This window comes from Physeter macrocephalus, chromosome 9 (assembly GCF_002837175.3).
Source record: "Physeter macrocephalus isolate SW-GA chromosome 9, ASM283717v5, whole genome shotgun sequence".
NCBI classification, from domain to species: Eukaryota; Metazoa; Chordata; class Mammalia; order Artiodactyla; family Physeteridae; genus Physeter; species Physeter macrocephalus.
In genome coordinates this window covers 43,455,621-43,475,121 of record NC_041222.1, presented here as the reverse complement: position 1 = coordinate 43,475,121, position 19,501 = coordinate 43,455,621, and the positions used below count along the sequence as shown (strand labels likewise).

The following is a 19,501-nucleotide window of genomic DNA, read 5'->3' as shown; positions in this document are numbered from 1 at the left end:
CTAGAGTCTGTCATACAGAGTGAAGTAAGTCAGAAAGAGAAAAACAGATACCATATGCTAACACATATATATGGAATCTAAGAAAAAAAAAAAAGGGTAACTTCTTAAAACACGGTGAAAAGGGGGCATATGAGTGAGCAGTGTGCCTGGCATTCTCTCCTTTATCTTGAGACTGTTACTTATTTTTTGAGTCATTAATTGTAATAGGGCCAAGATAATAGCATACTTGTTCATTTGTCTTCATTTTGGCTCATATTTATGGAAACTATACTACCATGTTTGTGGCATTTTTCTCTGAGAAACTTTTAATAGAATATTCATCTTCATTTATCTATTTTATTGAAGTGTAATTGACCTACAGTGTTATTACAGAATAAGATATTACTAGTTTCAGGTGTACAACGTAATGATTCAGTATTTTTGTACATTACGAAATGATCACCATGGTAAGTCTAGTTGCCATCTGTCACCATACAAAGTTACTTCAATATTATTGACTATATTCCCTCTGCTGTACATTACATCCCCGTGACTTATTTATTTTACAATTTGGAAGTTTGTATCTCTTAGTCTCCTTCACGGGTTTTGCCTATCCCCCTGCCCCGTCCCTTTGGCAACTACCAGTTTTTTCTCTGTTATATATGAGTCTGTTTCTGTTTTTCTATGTATGCTTGTTTGTTTTGCTTTTTAGCTTCTACATATAAATGAAATCATAAGATATTTGTCTTTCTCTGTGTGATTTATTTTACTTAGCATAATACTTCTAGGCCCATCCATACTGTCACAAATGGCAAGATTTCAGTCTTTTTATGGCTGAGTAATAGTCCATTGTGTGTATAAATACACACACACACACACACACACCACATATACCACATCTTCTTTATGCATTCATCAGTCGGTGAACACTTAGGTTGTTTCCATATCTTGGCTATTGTAAATACATAATGCTTCAGTGAACATTGGGGGGGCATATATATTTTCAAATTAGTGTTTTCATTTTCTTTGGATAAATACCCAGAAGTGGAATTGTTGGATTGTATGGTAGTCCTATTTTTAATTTTTTGAGGAAGCTTCATTATTGTTTTCCATAGTGGCTGTACCAATTTTCATTCCTACCAACAGTGCATGAGAGTTCCCTTTTCTCTACATCTCCACCAACTCTTATTATTTGTTGTCTTTTTGAGAACAGCCATTTTGACAGGTGTGAGGTCATATCTCATTGTGGTTGATTTGCTTTTCCCTGATGCTTAGTGATACTGAGCATCTTTTCATGTGTCTGTTGGCCATCTGTATGTCTTGGAAAAATGTCTGTTCATATCTTCTGCCCATTTTTTAATCAGATTGTTTGGGTTTTTTGTGATACTGAATTGTGTGATTTCTTTGTATATTTTGGATATTAATCATGTGTTAGACAAATCAGTTGCAAATATCTTCTCCCATTCAGTAGGTTGCCTTTTCATTTTACTGATGGTTTTGTTTGCTGTGCAAAAACTTTTTGGTTTGATGTAGTCACAGTAGTTTATTTTTGCTTTAGTTGCTCTTATCTGAGGAAACAGATCCAAGAAAATATTGCTAAGACCTGTGTCAAAGAGTGTAGTGCTTCTGTTTTCTTCTAGGAGTTTTTTGGTTTCAGTTCTTACATTTAAGTCTTTAATCCATTTCAAGTTTATTTTTTATACAGTTTAAGAAAGTGGTCTAGTTTCATTCTTTTCCACGTAGCTGTCTTGTTTTCCTAGTACCATTTACTGAAGAGACTGTCTTTTCCTCATTGTATATTCTTGCCTCCTTTGTTGTAGATTAATTGACCATGAGTGTGGGTTTATTTCTGGGCTCTGTAACCTATTTCAATGATCTGTGTGTCTGTTTATGTGCCAGTATCATACTGTTTAGATGACTATAGCTTTATAATATAGTTTGAAATCAAGGAGTGTGATACCTCCATCTTTGTTCTTTCTCAAGATTGCTTTGGCTTTTGGGGTCTTTTCTGGTTCTATACAAATTTTAGGATCATTTGTTCTAGTTTTGTAAAAAAATGCCAAGGGTATTTTGATAGGGATTGCATTGAATCTGTAGATTGCTTTGGGTGGTATGGACATATTAACAATATTAATTCTTCTAATCCTTGAGCACAGTGTATCTTACTTATCTTTCAAATGAGTGAATGAGAGAAGTTACAAGTCCCTAGAGGTAGAATTTTTAGAAAAATTCTTTATGATACTCAGTATTAGTCATAAAGAAGAAGTTGAAGCACATCACATTCTTCTAGGTGAAGGACTTCATACTAGGAGTCATAAGGAATAGAAAATGAAGAATATGTAGTATTTACTTTCAAGAACCTTTATCATGGCCATTATCTATACCCACAGTATCTTGAATGTACCCCTGTTGTGGCATTTATAATGTCTTGTAGTTTGGGTTGAAGTGCTTTTCCCTTACAGTAGTCTATAAATTCCTAAATATACATTCCTCATTGCTTAGCACAGGATGTGGTATATGGTGGGTGCTCAGTGAAGAATGAAAAGCTGTGATTCTCAAATGGGGATGTAGGTCAGAATCACTTGTGGGCTTTTAAAAACTATTGGACATTCAGTGGTCCCCATCTCTCACATCTCCAGGAGTAGACCTAGGGTATGTGCAAATTAATGTGTATGTATATTTTTAACATTTTATTATGAAAATTTTCAAAGATATACAAAAGTAGAGAGAGTATTAAAATGAATCAATCCCCTGTGCAGATGACCCAGTTGCAATGGCTTTTACCATTTTGCCAATTTTATTTTATCCATCTTCCTAACATTTCTTTTGCTGGAGTGTTTTAAAAAAATTTTTAATAGAAAATTTCAAGCATAAATAAATGTGGAATAGTATAATGAACCTGCAAATACCCATCACCTTTGCTGGTATGTATTAAAGAAAATCCCAGACATTACGTTATTTCACCAGTAAATAGGGCATGTCTATTTTTTTTAAAAAAGCTCTGCAGGAGATTCTGATGCACTTTCCTGCTTTAGATATATAAACGTAGGGCAGAGTATAATATAATATTGCAGACCAAGGACTATGGGTTTCAGAAGCATGAACAGTCTCATTTGGTTTAGTGGATCTGAAGCTTCAAGAAAGATAGTTTTTTCTTTTTTCTTTTTTTTTTAACATACAGTAAAGCATACAAATTTTTAGAGTACAAGTCAATGTATCTTTACTTACATTTGTGCCTATATAGCTGTCCATATGTACATATGAACACATATCTCTGTAATTCTCACTCAGATCAAGATAAAGATTTCCAAAACTGTTGAGAGTTCCCTTGTGTCCCTTCCCAGTTGGTAACCCTTCTTCTTCCAAAGATGTAACTGCTATTCTGATTTATACACCAAAAAGTAGCCTTAAACTCGGAGGTTTTTTGTTTTTTGTGCTTTTTTAGACTGGAAGAAATAAGGGAAAGAACAATCCAGATCTTTAAAAGTGGGAAAGTGACAGTGCTCTAGAAGAGCAGTATTCTAGTGCAGAAGTCTTGATGAATGCTTGGTATTGGAATCCTGACCTAAGGTGTTAAGCTTTGATTTGCCAGACCAAGAGAACTCATGCTCTGCTATTGGACAGTGTCCGGTGAGCTGGATTGGAGTGTGGAGTCAGGAGACCAAGCAGGAAGATATTGCAGAAGTCCAGATACCCTGTGATTAGGGCCTGATCCATGCTGGTTACAGTGAGAATGGAAATGGTATAAAACGAGCACAGGTAGGCTTGCATGAATAGCCTAAGTAACTGATGGTGAGCAGTAAGGAGAGAGAGAAGTGATGGGAAACAAGCCTAGATTGACAAGAGGAACCTAGAAATAGGGAAATTTAGAAGGTAAACTGATTTGGATGAAAACACCAAATATTTAGCTATGTACCTGATGGCAGGATATCACAGCAGAGGTGATACAGGGAAAGAGGAGCAGAGGAGTGGACTGTGGCGACAGAGGTTTTGTGTTTAAGCATGTTAGTGGGCTTAGTGTTCCAGATGAAAAAATATATAGAAATTATTGCATATTAGGTATTGTTTGTAAAAGAGTAGAAAACTGAGGGAAATAACCTGGTAGGTTAAAGAAAAAACACACCAAACTACAAAAATAGGGGAGTTACTCCTAAATTTTATTTTAGGGGCAGTACCTTATTTTGCTTCAGTTTTCTGAATTATTGCCTCAGGTTTTCTGCTTCTTTCTGTGTCTGGGGAAAGGAGAGTTAATTTTAGGTTCAAAGTAAAAATTTTTAGGTTCAAAAAAGAAGTCTGAAGTGGGTAATACCTAGGACATACTATGTATGTCATTACAGTTTTATCACTGAGTGATGTTTAATGCATTTCTCTATTTTTCATGGATTTCTTGGTCATCCTGATAAAGAGGACCTGGGTTTGGAAGGTGGTAAGGTAGATGAGAAAACCCAGGTGGCATTCTATGTATACTTATTAGTAGAGCCAGTTGTGAACTATGCGTTGTGACCCTTCTGCACTGGGCATTTATGGGTTTCATCTTCTTTAGGGTTTGTCTAATATGAGAAGAGTTTATTGGTACAGAAAAACATCTAGTTCTAAAAGTATCTCTCCCTCCTTGAGCCCCATGACGCATTGTCTTAATTTTTAAAACCATTTTAAAAATTTCACATTGGAGTTAATTGTACCCCTTAGAGATATTGTCATATCTCTAACTTGCCAAAAGCAAAAATCATTCCTGATCCAAAATTCTTTAAGCTAAGAATAAGACAATATTGAGTCCTATACTGAGACATTCCCAACATTAAAAGCCGTTATCCAACTTGAATAAAGCACATTTTAAGCATTTTTGAAAGTTGAATTACTACTGTCTTTTGAAACTGACAAATTATGTTTCATTTGGCAACCTTTTGCTGTATATTTTGATATGCTATATGACTTGCTATACATTTTGGTATGGATTTTTAAGTATTATTTGTTAAGATATGTGGTTCTAGACAGTTATGCAAAGCTGTGCATTAGTGTGTTCGTCCTGTCTGTTTTAAAGCTTGGTTTGAGCATGTTATTATCCAAGGTGGTGTTTGTGCTTTTATTGTGTTATGCTTAGCCCTTGTGTATTTTTATGATTAATTTTGAAATTTTGGGTTACTGTGGCAAACGGAGGTTTGGATTTAATTATGTGGTCAGCTAGAGGAAATCTGAAGCTTCTGATTCCTTAGAGTGGACAGTGAGAGGTTTATCAAGATCAGGAGGAAAAATAAATCTCAGAGTTAATATTCTATAAATGTTGATGTCAACCTTCTAAAACCAAAGATGACATTATATTATCATTCTCATATCTAGGAACTCTTCTTCCCTTGGTACATGTTTGGTCAGAGGTGAACTGAATCTTTTAATTTATATTTATTTTTCCCAGAAAATATTTGCATTTGAGTTTTATTCCTTGCTCTGGGTAGTTTATTTTTTCTGAGCCTCATCTTCCCCAATTTATAAAATGGAAATAATTCTCTTTAATCCACAGGATTGTTGTCATGAGTAAATGAAAAGATGAAATAAAGTGACCCAGGCAAAAATACCTCGTTCAGTACATAGTTGATACGCTCTCTATATTACCCTCCCTCTTAGTGCTGAGAATCTTGTAAAGAATGAATTAAACAATGAGTATCCTTTCATAAGAGTTTCTCTGTGTAAATACTAAGCCATTGACTAACTCTGCAGAATATAGAACATGGAGTTGCTGATACCAAAAATCAGCAAATATAGTGAAAAAGATATACCTAATATAGTTGTTAAGACAACACAAATGTCCATGAATGTTTCCTTACTTTTCATTTTAAAACTTGTGATTTAAAAAAATATTTTGACATTACTATAAAAAAACCATTATTGACTATCTCTTGATTTACAGAGTATTGTTACAGTCACATTCGAAGTACCAGGAAATGCAAAAGAAGAAAGTCTAAATGTCTATATTCAGGTGAATGCAATTTTAACTGATTAATGATTTATCAATTGTTTTGCTATGTAGTTGTTCCTATGAGCAGTGGTTGATCTTATTAAAATATGTCACTTGATACAGAATCTTCTGTGGGAAAAGAACGTGAGAAACAGGGATGACGACTGCATGGAGGTCATACGACTAAAGGTGCAGTACATAGCTTACAGTTTTATACTTTTGGACAAAGTCCCTTTCTTTGCTGTTACACAAAACCATATTTAGTCTTAAACACAAGGACTAGTTTTAGTCCAAATAACCTTTGTCTGTTTTCGTTTTTCCTTATTTCCATTTCTGAAAAGAAGCTTTGGAAGTCATTGCATAAAGCATGATTTATTTGCACAGCTTCATTGAGTGTTGAAGCTAAAACAACCTGTGTGCTTTGAAATGTTACCCCCTGCTCTCTACTGCCAGGTGCTCTGAGCAGTTATCTGGCTAATGAGCTTGACTTGTTAAAACTCTCCTCCCCTTGGCACACAGCTTGGTTAGTCAGAGAAAACTGAAAGTTTTCTTGTGTTGATTTTTCTAAGAGAGCTTCATTAACACAGGAGTAATATTAGAAATCTTGCCGTAGCTGAACCTTATGTTTCTTGATGAATTTAGCAGACACTAAACATTTGTTATACTGTAAGACAGTGTTACAGAGGACTAGAAGAATTCTTGCTCTGTGTTTGGAAATCCATTCATATTACTTGATATTTGGGTATTATGTTACAAAAGGTGTTTTTTCCAGGGAGCAGTGGGTTCTAGGCTGTGTGCTTAACCAATCAACAGTCATTTGAGTGTCTACTCCTGTGTTTCCAGAAGTGTGCATAAGGTTTATATTATTACTGTTTATTATCATTACTGTTAGTAGCTAGATTCTCTGGCTAGCAGCCGACTTCCTAGGGTCACTAGAATGACCGGGAAACTATTCTGGTTTAGATTTCTTCACTCCCTGTGCTGGTTCCACCTGGGATTGGCGCTGTAGAGCAGCACAGCTGAATCCTAGTCTATTCCCCAGTCGTTCCCCTGCAGAGGAACTAAGCCAGATCCTGCTGCTTCTTTATGACTGCGTCCCCATCTACATTCTGTGATCCTAATTGGAAGATCATATTTCATTCAGTAACTGCTTTTATCCTCTAGTACTGAATGGGTGGTGGTTACCTAGAAGAGCAACCATTTGGGCGTTTATACTAATGCAGCAACGAGACCTCTGTATAGAGTTCAGTGGCTCATCTTGCACCATCCCAGTCTGGATTTTGTCCTTCGTGTATGACAGTTGTTCTGCAGCTGTCCTCCTTGGTTCTTCTTTTGGCCTTCCTCTCATCACAGCAACGCTGGGACATCTGAGGCACCACAGCCTTTCTCTTCATAGACTTCCTTCTCTTTGCTGTTACAAAGTATTATACTAGTCTGAAAATAATCAACATGTTTAAACTGTTAACTCTAATAACAGCTGACACTTCAAAGTCTTTATACAAGTATAAAATTGATGCTTAGGTAATTCTCTCCATGGAGTTTGTTGTTACATATTAAAACTCAGATTTAAAAAGCAGAAAACAAAACTCTGCACAAGAAAAGAAAACTGGAAGAACATGTACCCCAAATACATGAATACATCAAAAATTATGTGGTGGGGGGCTTCCCTGGTGGCGCAGTGGTTGCGCGTCCGCCTGCCGATGCAGGGGAACCGGGTTCGCGCCCCGGTCTGGGAGGATCCCACGTGCCGCGGAGCGGCTGGGCCCGTGAGCCATGGCCACTGAGCCTGCGCGTCCGGAGCCTGTGCTCCGCAACGGGAGAGGCCGCAGCAGAGGGAGGCCCGCATACCACAAAAAAAAAAAAAAAAAAAAAATTATGTGGTGGGAATGACAGTGGTTTGTCTCTTACTATTTTTCAATATATATATTATTTTTATAATAAATATGTATAACAAACATTATTTCAGAGAAATTATTTCATCCCCATAGGCCAGTTCATCAGATAATTTGTTCCTCATTTTTGCAAAGCAATATTAAATGAATTTTATTCAGATAAATATAATAGTATTTCTTTTCCTTTATTTCATCATTATCTACTCCATTTATTACAACCCATTCAAAAACAGATTATCACCAAAATCCTTTAACTTCTCAAATTTTCCCACTAAAACTGTGAAACAAGTATAAAATCCTTAAAAGTAGAATAATTGGTAGAATTTGAGATATAACATGTTTTATCATTTGGTTGTTTCAGTTTTCATTGTGGTAACTGAATAAACATCCTAATTACGTATATTAATTTTATTATTAGAAATAGGGATTGTTTTAAAAAAAATGTGTGCAGAAGCCTTTTTTAAAAATTGGAGGATTTAGGAAACTCTTTAATGCACAAATAACTGGAATTAAGTAATTTTAACAGCATCTCCTTTGTGAGTTTGTATTTTAAAAAGAAATGGGAGTAATTAATCCATTAACATTGATGCTCGATTTCTGCTTTTAAATTCAAACTGTGGCTGATTGCTCATTCTCCTCTGAGCAGGGACTGGTGTCGATCAAAGACAAACCACAACAAGTGATTGTCCAGGGTGTTCATGAGCTGTATGAACTGGAGGAGACACCAGTGAGCTGGGAAGACGACCGTGAGAGAACAAATAGATTGGTCCTTATTGGTAAGTGACAAACAGTTAACTTTTTTAAAAATTGAAGTATAGTTGATTTACAATGTTGTGTTATTTTCAGGTGTACAGCAAAGTGATTTAGTTATACATACATATATATCTATTTTTTTCAGATTCTTTTCCCTTATAGACAGTTAAATTTCTAAAGCAAAAAAGAGAGAGAGGGAGAGAGAGAGAGAAAGGGATATAATGTGCTACGTAAGCAGTACTAACCAATCTGAACCTCTCTTGTAAATCTGAATAAGCTTGTGGTTAATGTATTTGTCTTAATTGTGAGATAACATCATAAGAACTTGTTCAGCCTTTTACTCTTCTTCAAATAATTTTAGAAAAGTGATTAATCCAAATGCCAACTTGGTTCTAAGGGACTTAATTAGAAAGTTAAGGAAGGAATCACTAATTACTATTGTTTTTTTTTTTTTTTTTTTTTTTTTTGGTGGTATGCGGGCCTCCCTCTGTTGTGGCCTCTCCCGTTGCGGAGCACAGGCTCCGGACGCGCAGGCTCAGCGGCCATGGCTCACGGGCCCAGCCGCTCCGCGGCATGTGGGATCTTCCCGGACCGGGGCGCGAACCTGGTTCCCCTGCATCGGCAGGCGGACGCGCAACCACTGCGCCACCAGGGAAGCCCTACTATTGTTTTTATAAATTTCTGAAGATCATGAAGCATTTAATGGTCTGGACTTGATAGGTAAACTGTGTCATTTTAATAAGCATCATATACTCATACCATATTTTGTTCTGTTTGCAGGCAGGAATTTAGATAAGGATATTCTTAAACAACTATTTATAGCTACTGTGACTGAAACAGAAAATCAGTGGACAACACATTTCAAAGAAGATCAAGTTTGTCCTTAACAGTAGAAGCATCACCAAAAGGACTGGATGATAAAATTGGGAATAAGTTTCCTATTGGATGTATTTCAAGCATCTATTCTTTGCATTACTTCCCTTATGAATTCCAGTGTAAACTTTAAAATAGTATTTATTTTATAGAATACATACAACATAGTAAATCAGTATTATAAAACATTTGATATTCATACAATAAAATACACTGTCCTCTGACTTTTTTTTGTGGATAGATGATTCATAAACATATCTTGCAGAATTGGCTTTGGAGTTTACATATGCTGAATTTCTCACCCATGGAAGTTATAATAATAATAATGGGAAAACTTACTTCAACATTGTCATTTTCCCTTAGAACTTCAGCTGATTACGTGGATGTAATTTTATTGTTAATAAAAATTTTTAAAAACAATGTCACCATTTTTATTAAAGGAAATAAAGGGTTTACAGTGGTAGAGACTTATAAGTGGAAGAAACCTAAATCAAAGAAATTAACTGAAACTTTCTCTTTTCTTAGATTCTAAGCCTTACTGGTAGTCAGTGTAATGGAACTTCAGCCATTCACTTTGTAATATATTTCAAAGATTTCAATTGTAGAGCTTCTAATGTTAGAGTAGATTTTAGTTTTAAAGTACATTTTACTACTGGTATTAAATTCATCTTTTTTTTTTAACTTCTTTACTTTTCAACATAAACTAAAAAGTGACAAGGTATAAAACTTCAGATGTAACTGCATTTAACTTTTGATAATTTAACAATCTTTATGTAAATGGTAGGCGTGTAAGTATACAATGGATTACTTTTCTCTTCTTCCTGCTAAAGGCCAGGTCAGCTTAACTATATTCAAATTGTAAGAGAAAGGCATTAAATGGAATTTAAAGAAGAGTTAATGGTTAAATATCAGAAGGCTGTCAGAATGGCTTTTGGAATATTTTTTCAGAATTTTAAGTCAAAATTACATCTCTGTATCTTGAATGGTTCCAGTAGTTGGAGGCAGGCTAATTGATTAGATTATCTATCTCCCTTCCCCTGTGTTGTGTACCTTTTTAATATAACTTCTCTATGTTCATCCATTTGCCTCCTGAATCTATTCTCTTAATTTGTGGTTGAGAGAATACACTTATTTTGTGGCAGCCAATTGCCTGATAGAAAGTCAGCTGATTTTTGAGTCAGATCTTTAATTCCAGAGCTTTAATTCCAGCTCTGCTGCTTTTTGGCTGTATAATCTTGGGCAAAGTATTTTCTCTGAGATTAGTTTTCTTACTTTTAAAGTGGACAGTGATACTATCAAACATTCAAGCTTGTTGTGAGGGTTAAATAGGTTTGTAATGCACCCAGCTCAGCTCCTGGCCCACAACAGAGCACAGATAAATGTTTTCTCCTTCCTAACAATTTCAATTTGTTTTATAATTAATGTAGTCACGATAATACTTCATAATGTTCATTGGCAAATAATAAGTATTTAGATTCATCTGTTCTAGGCCATGAGAAAGGGCTTATAATTAATGGTACTGTTGTGGGAGAAATGTTTGAAGTAATATTAATCTAAACTCTTAAAAATCTGTTTTAAACTGATAAATATTGCTTTTTTTCTTTATAACGTATTAATCTTTAAATATTTTTCTTTACAAAAGTATTGCATGACTACATTTGTGTTATAAAACGCAAGCATTACAGATGTAGTCAGTCTCTCCTGACCTTTCTCCTTCAGTCACTGTCACTGCTGGGTAAGCAGTGTTGTCAGTTTAATGTCTATCGTTTTAGATGTTTCTTTTCACTTATGAACACATTATAGTTTGCATGGTTTCCCAAAGTGAATTATTTTCCAATAATAAAGTTATAATTTAAGGAATTTCTTTGGAAGACTTACAAACTTGCCATAAATATCCTCAAGGAAAGATTTTTATAATGTGTGTTTTAAATAAAAAATCATTCCTTACATATTATAATACAGTTTGCTCTTTAAAAAAACGATTAATCTTAGATCTTTCCGTGACAATGCATATAAATATGTCTTTAACTGCTGGACAGAAATTCATAGTATAGCATAGAATACATTTCTTTAAAAAAACATTAATTGAGGGGCTTCCCTGGTGGCGCAGTGGTTGAGCATCTGCCTGCCAATGCAGGGGACACGGGTTCGAGCCCTGGTCTGGGAACATCCCACATGCCGCGCGGAGCAACTAGGCCCGTGCTCCACAACTGCTGAGCCTGCGCATCTGGAGCCTGTGCTCTGCAACAAGAGAGGCCATGATAGTGAGAGGCCCATGCACCGCGATGAAGAGTGGCCCCCGCTTGCCGCAACGAAGACCCAACACAGCCAAAAATAAATAAATAAATAAATTAAAAAACAAAACAAAACATTCATTGAGAGCTTCCAAGTTTGCCCAGTATTAGTGCTGGGGCTGAAACTGCACATGATGGTTAAAAGCCAGGTTTGTATTGCTTACATTCTAGTGGAGGGACATAAATGAGAAAATACGAGGTGCCTGAAGAAGGCTGATAAAAATCAAAACTGACTTTAGAATGAGTGGGCATGAAAAGCCTCTCTGAGGAGAAGTGGGTTTTTTTTTTGTTTTGGGGGGGGGGGCTGTTTTAGAACTTTTTGATACTCTCAATGTCACAAATATCTTTCCTATGTTTTCTTTTAGGAACTTAATAATTTTAGCTCTTAACATTTAGCATCATGATCCATTTCAAGTTAACTGTTCCATCGTTATGTCCTGAAAACTCTTTTGCCCTTTGAATGAGCTTTTTGCACCTTTGCTGAAAATCATGTGGTGCGCGCGTGTGTGTGTGTTCACGGACATTATTTTCATTCGTCTGTCCTTATGGCACTACCACACTGTCCTGATAATTTTAGCCTTAGAGTAAGTTTTGAAATTAGGTAGTGTAAATATTCCAATCTTGTTTATCTTTTTCAGAGTTGTTACAGCTATTTTAGGTATTTTTGTTTTCAGTATAAATTTTATCATGAACTTGTCAGTTTCTTCAAAAAGCCTGCTAGGATTTTAACTGAATTGAATTCAATCTATAGTATAATTTGGTGAAAATTGTCATTTTTTAAAAAACTTTATTTCTTATTGAGGTGACATTAGCTTTTAACATTATATAAGTTTCATGTGTACAACATTATATTTTTACTTCTGTATACACTACAGTGTGCTCATCACCAAAAATTTAGTTTCCATCCTTCTCCATACAGTTCAGTTTCCTTCCCCTTCGGTAACCATTGATCTGCTTTCTGTATCCATGTGGTTTTGTTTGGTTTGTTCTGCTCATTTGTTAATTTAGTTAGTTTGTTTTTTATATTCCACATATGAGTGACATCCTACAGTATTTGTCTTTCTCTAACCTATTTCACTTAGCATAATGAACCTCAAGGTTCATCCAGGTTGCCAGAGGTGGCTTTTAAAAGTTGAGAACAGAGTTAAAAGGAGTCATTGATGCAAAGTCAGGGAGAAGATTCTACACAGAGGGAGCAAGTAGTGGAGAGGGCCTTTAGGTGGGAACCAGTATAGTGTGCTGGAAGACCAGGAAGAAGGCAAGCGTGGTGGAAGGTTTGAAAGCCAGGGTAGGAGGTGGGATTGGAGTTGTGAGCCAGGGCCGGGCTTTTTGCATACAGGACAGAGCAAAATATTTGGATTATTCTGAAAGCCCTGGGAAGTGGCTGAAGGGTTTTGAGCTGGACAAGTGATGTGGTTGTGATCCCTGTGGCAGATGAACTAGTTGTTTCCTGTTTTTGAAATTGCAGACAGTGCTGCAGTGAACATCATTATGTGTGCCTCTTTGTTTTTATGTGAGAATGTTTCTCTGGAAGAGATATGTAAGGGTGGAATCACTGGCTTCCAGGATATGCACATTTGAAGTTCTTAATAGATACTGATAAATTGCCTTCCCAAATGGCTGTACCTACTTGCCGTAAAACAGGAGTGTATGAAAGTATCCTTTTTTCCAAACCTAGCTAACACATTTTAACCTTTGCCATTCTGGATGGAATGGCATCTCACTGTTTTAATTTAGATTTTTTTTTTTACTGTTTTTTTATGTTATTTATAAGTTCTTTTAAACACGCATTGCCCTGTTCTTCGTTCTTATTTTTCCCAAAATGAAGTATTTTTCAGTGATCAGAGACATTATCAGTTTAACCTGTACTTCAGAGGGGTTTGGAACCTCCAATAGATATCCTCGAGAGAAGATTTTATTTTTATAATGGAAATCACTAACAAATAAATAACATGGGCTCTGCTAACCATAGAAAATTTTCAGGGTATTATGATTATGGTAATGATGATAATCAAGGTTTAGGCATAGTTCATCTGTAACTTGATAGTTTACTGAGTAATATAGGATAAATTACTAAGTCTCTCTAAACCTTTGCTTCCTTATTCATAAAATTCAGAAAAAGTGCAAATCTCTTTGAATTGTTTCAGGGATTAAATTTAAAGTACCCTGACTATAGAGTTTCAGTAAATGTAAATTCTCCTTTTCCAGCAAGATTTGATAATACATTCAAGCTTCTGCACAGCTTCTTACATGATTCTTTCCTAGGCTTTTCCAGCTTTTAGTGAAAGGGGCAAGAACATTAGTACTGAGTTTAAGATCGCTGTAGGAAGGGTCAGCCCAGGGGGTGAGGGAAGACCAGGGATTGAAAGGGTCTCTAATTCCTAATAGATTATGAAGTTTGAAGGGAATTATCAACAAAATAAAGCTAAAAGGCTTTTAAACATTTGTGGGCTTGGTTGCTTGCTACAAATTGAATAAATGTCCCCTTTGGATTAGTAATGTAGGTGGAAAATTATATTTTAAATTTCTTTGAAAGGACTTTCCCAGTTCTAGAAATGCCATACATTGTGGAGGTGATACTGAAAGAAGTGAATTCTGTCTTTGAATGTCTAGCAACTTGCCCTACTTTGATGAGAAAGAACTAGACTTTTTTCTCAGAATTAGTCTTAATATTAGAATCAACTTATTTAAAACTAGAATCAACTTGGTTGATAACTGAATTGCCTTTAATTTTCAGAGCGAAATGCAGAGAAATCAGACCTCCTCTTTTCTGTACAGTAGTTTAGAGAGGTTGGTTTTTCAGAGTGGGATGGATGGCATTTATGACCCCCTGATAGATTTGTTCAGGGAAAAAAAACCTATTCAGTGTTAGGAAAGAAGTAATCTCCGAATATTATTGAGTGCCCACTATGCACCGGACCCCATGTTAAATGTTTCAGTGTTTCATGAGCACAAAGTAACACAACACTAAAGAATTAATCAGGTGGGACAGAAAGAGTCCCCCCACCCTTTTATTCCCTTAAGGAATTACTTGCCATAATGGAGTATCTCCAAAGAACTCAACTTAGTTTTCCCTGATACAGCTATTTATTTTTACATTGATGTATTTTGTATATTAATTTTATTTAGATAAAATTAGCAAAAAAATTTACCCTTTAAAATATACAATTCATGGCTTTAGTATATCCACAGGTAGTTGCAACCAGTACCACTATCTATCAGTAATTCCAGAACATTTTCATAGCTCTCAAACTCTGTATCCATTAGCAGTTAATCCCCATTTCCCCCTGCCCCTGTTCCTCAGCAGCTACTTGTCTACTTTCTGTCTCTAGATTTGTCTATTTGGACTCCTTTCACCTACCATAATGTTTTCAAGGTTCATCCATGTTGTTGCATGTATCAGCATTTTGTTTCTTTTTATTGCTGAATAAAATTCTATTTATATACCACATTTTGTTCATCTACTCATCAGTTGATGGACATTTGAGTTTACTTTTTGGCTACTAGGCCCTTTTTCTCCTGTTTAATTTTTTGATAAAATATAATTTTCAGAACAGTTTTACATTTACAGAAAAATGGAGCAGAGCAGATAGTAGAAGGGAATTCCCATATCCATCCACTCTCCTCCACCCCCGCCCCATGACTATATGGGTAGTCATGTCTCCCATTTTTATCACCTCATCTCAAGGGTACATACTATCAACCTGATTTATGACTGTTGATGTTGACATTGATTACCTGACACCTGGCTGCAACCTTTGTCAGGTTTCTCCACGGTAACTTATTCCCCTTCCCCCCACTTCATATGGTTCTCTTTGGAAGGAAGTCATTGTGCATTGCCCACAGTAAGAGACTGGGGGGTTATGCTCTACCTCCTAGAGGGTGGAATATCTACAAAATTTATTTGGAAGTTTTCTGCAAGGGAGATTTCCTCTTTCCCCCATGTATTAATTTACTCAGTCATCTATTTTTTATCAGTATAGACACATGAATATTTTATACTTTGGTTAATAATCTAATACTATATTTTGATGTTCTAATTGCCCCAGCTTTGGCCACTGGCAGCTCTTTCTTGTCTCCCGGTGCCCTCTTTGACATACTTCCATAATTGGGGGTTGTTTTGCCTTTTTTTTTTTTTTTTTAGTGCCCTTACTTTTCTCCTTTCATTTTTAAATAACCCAAATCCCCGTAGAAGTTGACTGTAGGAAAACTAACAATGCTCCCTTTCCCAGGTAATCGGATTCCTATGCTGATGGAAGAAATGTGCCTTACCTACAGGGGGTTGAGGGGGAGGCATCTGGGAATCTAAGGCTGAATAAAACACCTGTCCCAGCCCTCCTGAAGCTTAGTTTAATAGGTCACACAAGTAGTAATTGGTTAATTTGGGATTCAAACACAAATCTGTTAGGCTCGAAAACTTCTATTATTTGTTCTCCTTCAAACTACATACAACTGAGAAGCCTTAGAGGGTAAACACCTCAGAAATAGAGGATAAGACTTTAAAAAGACTTGTAAGAAAGCTGTTTTCAAAATTTTATCCTGAAGAAACTAACTCCTTTAAGCTATTTTTTGTTATATTAGCTGGCTTCTGATTTCTCACTGAAAATTTGTTGTCATTTTACAAACTCTAATAGAAGATTTACTATGTAACAGTCAATGGCATAATACAATATTTTTATGCTGCATTTTTATTAGATGCCACCTCAAATTCTTTTCACAAGTAGGTAGGTATTAAATTATGAGTATATACTGTTAGTATTTTACCATAGGATACCTAGTGATATAACACATCAAATTATATTGCACTGCACTGCTACTTTATTCTCTGAACTAATTTAACTGAGGCCAATCCAAAAATCATGTTACTTCCAAGGATGTCAAGTGACTTAAACAGAGCGTCTCTGTCATTTTGTTCTTCTCCACCGTGAGAAAGGAATGATGACCTGGTGAATTAGTTTAAGGCACTGAAACTGCAGCCCTTTTTTGCCTCCTATAAGTTTCAAGATTAGAATTTATTATTATAGTAAAAAGTGCTTAATGTTGGCTTTTTTTTAAAGAAGGGAGAGAGAAAGAGATGGAGTCTCATTATTGGGTGTATACTTTGGAGTTGTTGGGCCATTTTTGTGAGAAGGATATTTCAAACTGGGTTTGTACTGGTTAGTATGCAGCAAAATCAATTTAGTTGGTCATGGCCGTTAAAAAAGAAATGAAAATATCAGTGATCACTTGTTTTATGAAACTCATTTTAGTTATATAAGTCTATGAAAGATCGTGGTATAAAATTTACTTCATAGGTTAAATGTTCAAAGAAGTTGAGAATCACTGCTGGAAGGGGACTTCTCTCTAGCCCTCCTGCTTTCCCTCCACCCAGAACTTCCACAGCCTCATGACAGGACATTTCAGTCTTTTCTGAAAACTTGAGTCAGGGAAAACATTCTGGGAAGCTGAGGTCTAGGGGGTAGTAGGGACAAGGCAACACCCTCTCACACTCCACTCTGAGCTCGGGAATGTAGTAAGAACATTAAAAATATTTCAGCTCCTCATTCTGGGTGGAGGACACAATCCACCAGTGAAAGTGGGTAACTAACCAGCTATGAAACACAAAAACATATTTACTGTTACACATTCTTTTACAGTCAAACACCGTGTATATTTCAGTGCCTTCTCCCACCTCCTATTTTTATCCTTCAGGAGAGAGGCCTGAATATGGAGGTGGCCTTAGATTGTCGGGTACATATTTTCCTACCCCCTTTTTCATTTGCGCGGTTTTCAAAGTGCGTTAACAGAGCCTATGCAACTCCTGGCGCAATTGGCTGGCTGAGCCTGAGGAGTGAAGCACCTTCCTTGCTGGCTGGTGCGTCTAAGGAGGGGGCAGCTGAAGGCTCTTGCCGCGTAGGGTAATGCTCAAAGGACCCTCATCACTGGACTGCGTCGAGAGGAAGGAAGAGCGCTCTGAGGTAGGGCAAAAAAGGGTATAAAGGGGGACGGGGGAGTCCACCACACAAGGACTCAGAAGAAGCTTCAATAAAAGGCAAAGTGCATCTTTGCCGGATGGTGTAGGAAAGGAGGAGAAATCGGCAGAAGAAAAAGAACACCACCTAAAAGGGTAACCTCGAGCGTCTCTGCTTCTTGGAACACTCTTAACACAGGCTTCCAGCCCAGCCCACCCAGAGCCAGGTGAGCGGCCGCCACCTCCCCGGCATCTGCAAGACCTGCTCCTTCATGAACTTGCCAAGAGCGGAGCGCCTTCGCTCCACACCTCCGCGCAGCCTCCGGGGCTCCGATAGGGAAGACGGTGCGATCGATATCCTGGGAGGGGAGGAAGATGAAGAAGAGGAGGAGGAAGAGGAAGACGAGGAACCCGAGGGAAGCCAGCGGCTCCTAGAGCCGCCGGAGCCGCAGAGGGCGCGGCGGGGCGCAGGCGCGGGTGCGCTTCCCGGAGAGCGCACCGAGAGCGGCGGCGGCGGCGCAAGCGACTCCTCCGAGTTTGGCCCCAAGTTCGGGGCACGGACGGGGTCTGCGGCGGCCTCTGCGGGCGCCCCGCAGCCGGCGAAGCCCCCCTACTCATACATCGCGCTCATCACCATGGCCATTCTGCAGAGCCCACACAAGCGCCTCACGCTCAGCGGCATCTGCGCCTTCATCAGTGGCCGCTTCCCTTACTACCGCCGCAAGTTCCCCGCCTGGCAGAACAGCATCCGCCACAACCTCTCGCTCAACGACTGCTTCGTCAAAATCCCCCGGGAGCCGGGACACCCTGGCAAGGGCAACTACTGGAGCCTGGACCCCGCCTCCCAGGACATGTTCGACAACGGCAGCTTCCTTCGGCGCAGGAAGCGCTTCAAGCGCCACCACCCGCCTCCGGGAGCCCACCTGCACCACCCCTTTCCCCTGCCCGCTGCGCCCGCCGCCCTGCACGCCCCCTACCCGGGCATGCTGCTCGGGCCCCCGGCCCCGCCGCAGCCTGTCCCGGGGGCCTATCCCGCCTCCACTCCCGGGAGCCGCCCGTGCGTGCTGCTGCATCCTCATCCCCTCCGCTACCTGCTGCTCTCTGCCCCGGCCTACGCTGAGGCGCCCAGGAAAGCGCAAGGCGCGGATCTGGTGACCCACGGCGCCCTTCCGGCGCTGCAGCCCACGCTAGGCTCCCAGCCTTGGGAGGAGGGCAAGGGGTTGGCGTCGCGGCCGCCAGGCGGATGCACCTCCTTCAGCATCGAGAGTATCCTGCAAGGGGTCCGGGGAGCTGGTACAGGCGCCGCGCAGAGTCTGCCCCCGACCCCGTGGGGTTACTGCCACCTGCTGCAGCGCCCGTCGTGCCTGTTGCATCCTCAGGCCGCTGCCCCCTTGCTCCACGTCTCCGCCGCCGCCGCATCCGCTGCCCGGACGATTTTGCAGCAGCAGCAGGGCTCTGCCAGCGGCTGCGCTCCCAGCAAGGGCGCTCTGCTGGGCCGGCACCTGTCCGCCACCGCGGCGCTCCTGGGGTGTCAGCCTGGAGTAGAGGGCTCTAGGCTGACGTCGCTGGTCGCCCTTTCGGGCGGAGAGGGGACCTCACCGGCCTTTTGAATAGCACCCACACCTGCCCTGGAGCCGACTCCTTGGGGCGGACAGGGAGCCAACCTGGAGGGCGGAGCCACCGGGGGTCACGCTCTCCTCGTCGCCTGCCCTGGTGCACTCCACCTTCCACAGCCGGGACCAAGGGTGTGTATCTGCATCCTATAGCGCAGCAACCACTAATTTCGGTTCGCTGCGAAATACGTACAAAG

At 39.0% G+C, this 19,501-nt stretch overlaps 2 protein-coding genes across 2 annotated transcripts in view; both read left to right on the top strand.

Annotated features, from left to right (window-relative positions):
• ZNG1A (Zn regulated GTPase metalloprotein activator 1A) overlaps nucleotides 1-9,669 on the top strand; it is a 43,673-nt gene extending 34,004 nt beyond the window's left edge. The window contains exons 12-15 of the mRNA XM_007129205.3: nucleotides 5,882-5,950; nucleotides 6,053-6,118; nucleotides 8,468-8,597; nucleotides 9,355-9,669. Coding sequence (XP_007129267.1) covers nucleotides 5,882-5,950; nucleotides 6,053-6,118; nucleotides 8,468-8,597; nucleotides 9,355-9,461 — 372 coding nt within the window. The 3' untranslated portion in view covers nucleotides 9,462-9,669. The remainder of the gene's footprint in view (nucleotides 1-5,881; nucleotides 5,951-6,052; nucleotides 6,119-8,467; nucleotides 8,598-9,354) is intronic.
• An 8,294-nt stretch (nucleotides 9,670-17,963) lies between these two features.
• Nucleotides 17,964-19,301, top strand: FOXD4 (forkhead box D4). The gene has a single exon (XM_055086938.1). The coding sequence runs from the start codon at nucleotides 17,964-17,966 to the stop codon at nucleotides 19,299-19,301; it is 1,338 nt and encodes a 445-aa protein (XP_054942913.1).
• Nucleotides 19,302-19,501: the final 200 nt, after the last annotated feature.

Excerpts from the sequence above, each read along its gene's own strand:
- FOXD4 (XM_055086938.1), top strand. The coding sequence starts at position 17,964 with ATGAACTTGCCAAGAGCGGAGCGCCTTCGCTCCACACCTCCGCGCAGC.